The 1,338-nt window shown below is 39.4% G+C and overlaps 1 protein-coding gene across 1 annotated transcript in view; it reads left to right on the top strand.

Annotated features, from left to right (window-relative positions):
• Window positions 1-652: 652 nt before the first annotated feature.
• The window catches only part of CCDC6 (coiled-coil domain containing 6), a gene marked incomplete at its 3' end in the record, with an annotated part of 7,087 nt that continues 6,401 nt past the window's right edge, over window positions 653-1,338 (top strand). The window contains exon 1 of the mRNA XM_010079321.1: window positions 653-771. Within this exon, the coding sequence (XP_010077623.1) occupies window positions 653-771 (119 nt within the window). The remainder of the gene's footprint in view (window positions 772-1,338) is intronic.

Raw genomic sequence — 1,338 nt, 5'->3', positions numbered from 1 at the left:
CCTATAGAAGTTCTTCATGTTACCCTTAACACCCTTGGCCGTATTTAATTCTGTTAGGGCTTTAACTTTCCTAACCTGATCTCTGGCTTCACAGACAGTGTCTCTGTATTGTCCCCAGGCTACCCATCCTTGCTTCCACCCTCTGTATGCTTCCTTTTTTTGTTTGAGTTTGCTGAGGAGTTCCTTGTTCATCCACACAGGCCTCCTGGCATTTTTGCCTGCCTTCTTCTTTGTTGGGATGCATCACCCCTGAGACTGGAGGAAGTGATCCTTGAATATTAGCCAGTTTTCTTGGGCCCCTCTTCCCTCCACGGCTTTATCCCATGGGACTCTTCCAAGTAGGTCCCTGAAGAGGTCGAAGTCCGCTCTCCTGAACTCCAGGGAAGTTATGCTAGTGTGACTCTGTGTATCTTGACTGGGACCCCAGAAAACACCTGAGCCTAGATGAACTGCAGGTTTTGTAGTTCTGTTTTACAGAGCCCTGCTGTGTGGAAAGTGCTCTGAAGAGCTACACGTGATATTCAACAGCAGTAAATCCATAGTGGAATGGGCCCTTGGTAGGATTTTTCTGCATCTTAAGGTTAAAGCCTTCTTTAAGCCAAACTGTTTCAGGTTAGTTTGTCTCAGACTGTGCACCTTCTTATGAGGAGCTATGGTGGAGTCAGACCACGCTTTAGTACCACTTTGTATGATATGTGTGAATACCACACCGTGCAAAGAGTTGCGGTTGCATAGTGCTGTCCCTGCTCGTCAAGGAAGAGTTGGATCTGGGTAATCAACATGTTTCTAGTGAAGAATGGTTTAATTCTTTCAGGTTGAAAAATACTTCATATTTTAACTCCAAAAATCATCATTTAGAACATGTAATATCTAGCATATGTTTATTTCATTATAAGAGAAGTTCATTACTCCTGAATTTACAATCAGCTGTTTGAGGTATTTGAAACCTTGACGATAAGGAATACCTTTTTGTTTGGAGATGTGAAAAAAAAAGGGAGATTATTTGACTATGCTTTAGAAAATGCAGAAAAGCTTGTGTTTCACCATAGGCATACTTTACTCATCTTTTCGTCTTGAATACATGTTCTTCCTCTAAGAACATAAATGTAAAAACCTCATAAGCGTTTACATTAATTTACACTAGAAATTATTTTGTGGAATAAGCAGGGTTTGAGTATCAAACTGAGGTAACTATATATAGTCCAGAATCTGTGTTTCCTGAAATGTATGGAGAAATATTTGGAAGTGTCAATGTCTTGAGTATTTTAGAAAATCTATCTGTTCTTGAACAAGAAATTTTTATCTTTATTTTGAGTTAAAAAAAGAAAGTATTGTAAA

Source organism: Pterocles gutturalis, unplaced genomic scaffold (genome assembly GCF_000699245.1).
Source record: "Pterocles gutturalis isolate BGI_N339 unplaced genomic scaffold, ASM69924v1 scaffold52753, whole genome shotgun sequence".
In the NCBI taxonomy this organism is placed as follows: domain Eukaryota; kingdom Metazoa; phylum Chordata; class Aves; order Pterocliformes; family Pteroclidae; genus Pterocles; species Pterocles gutturalis.
This window is presented reverse-complemented; position numbering and strand designations above follow the sequence as displayed.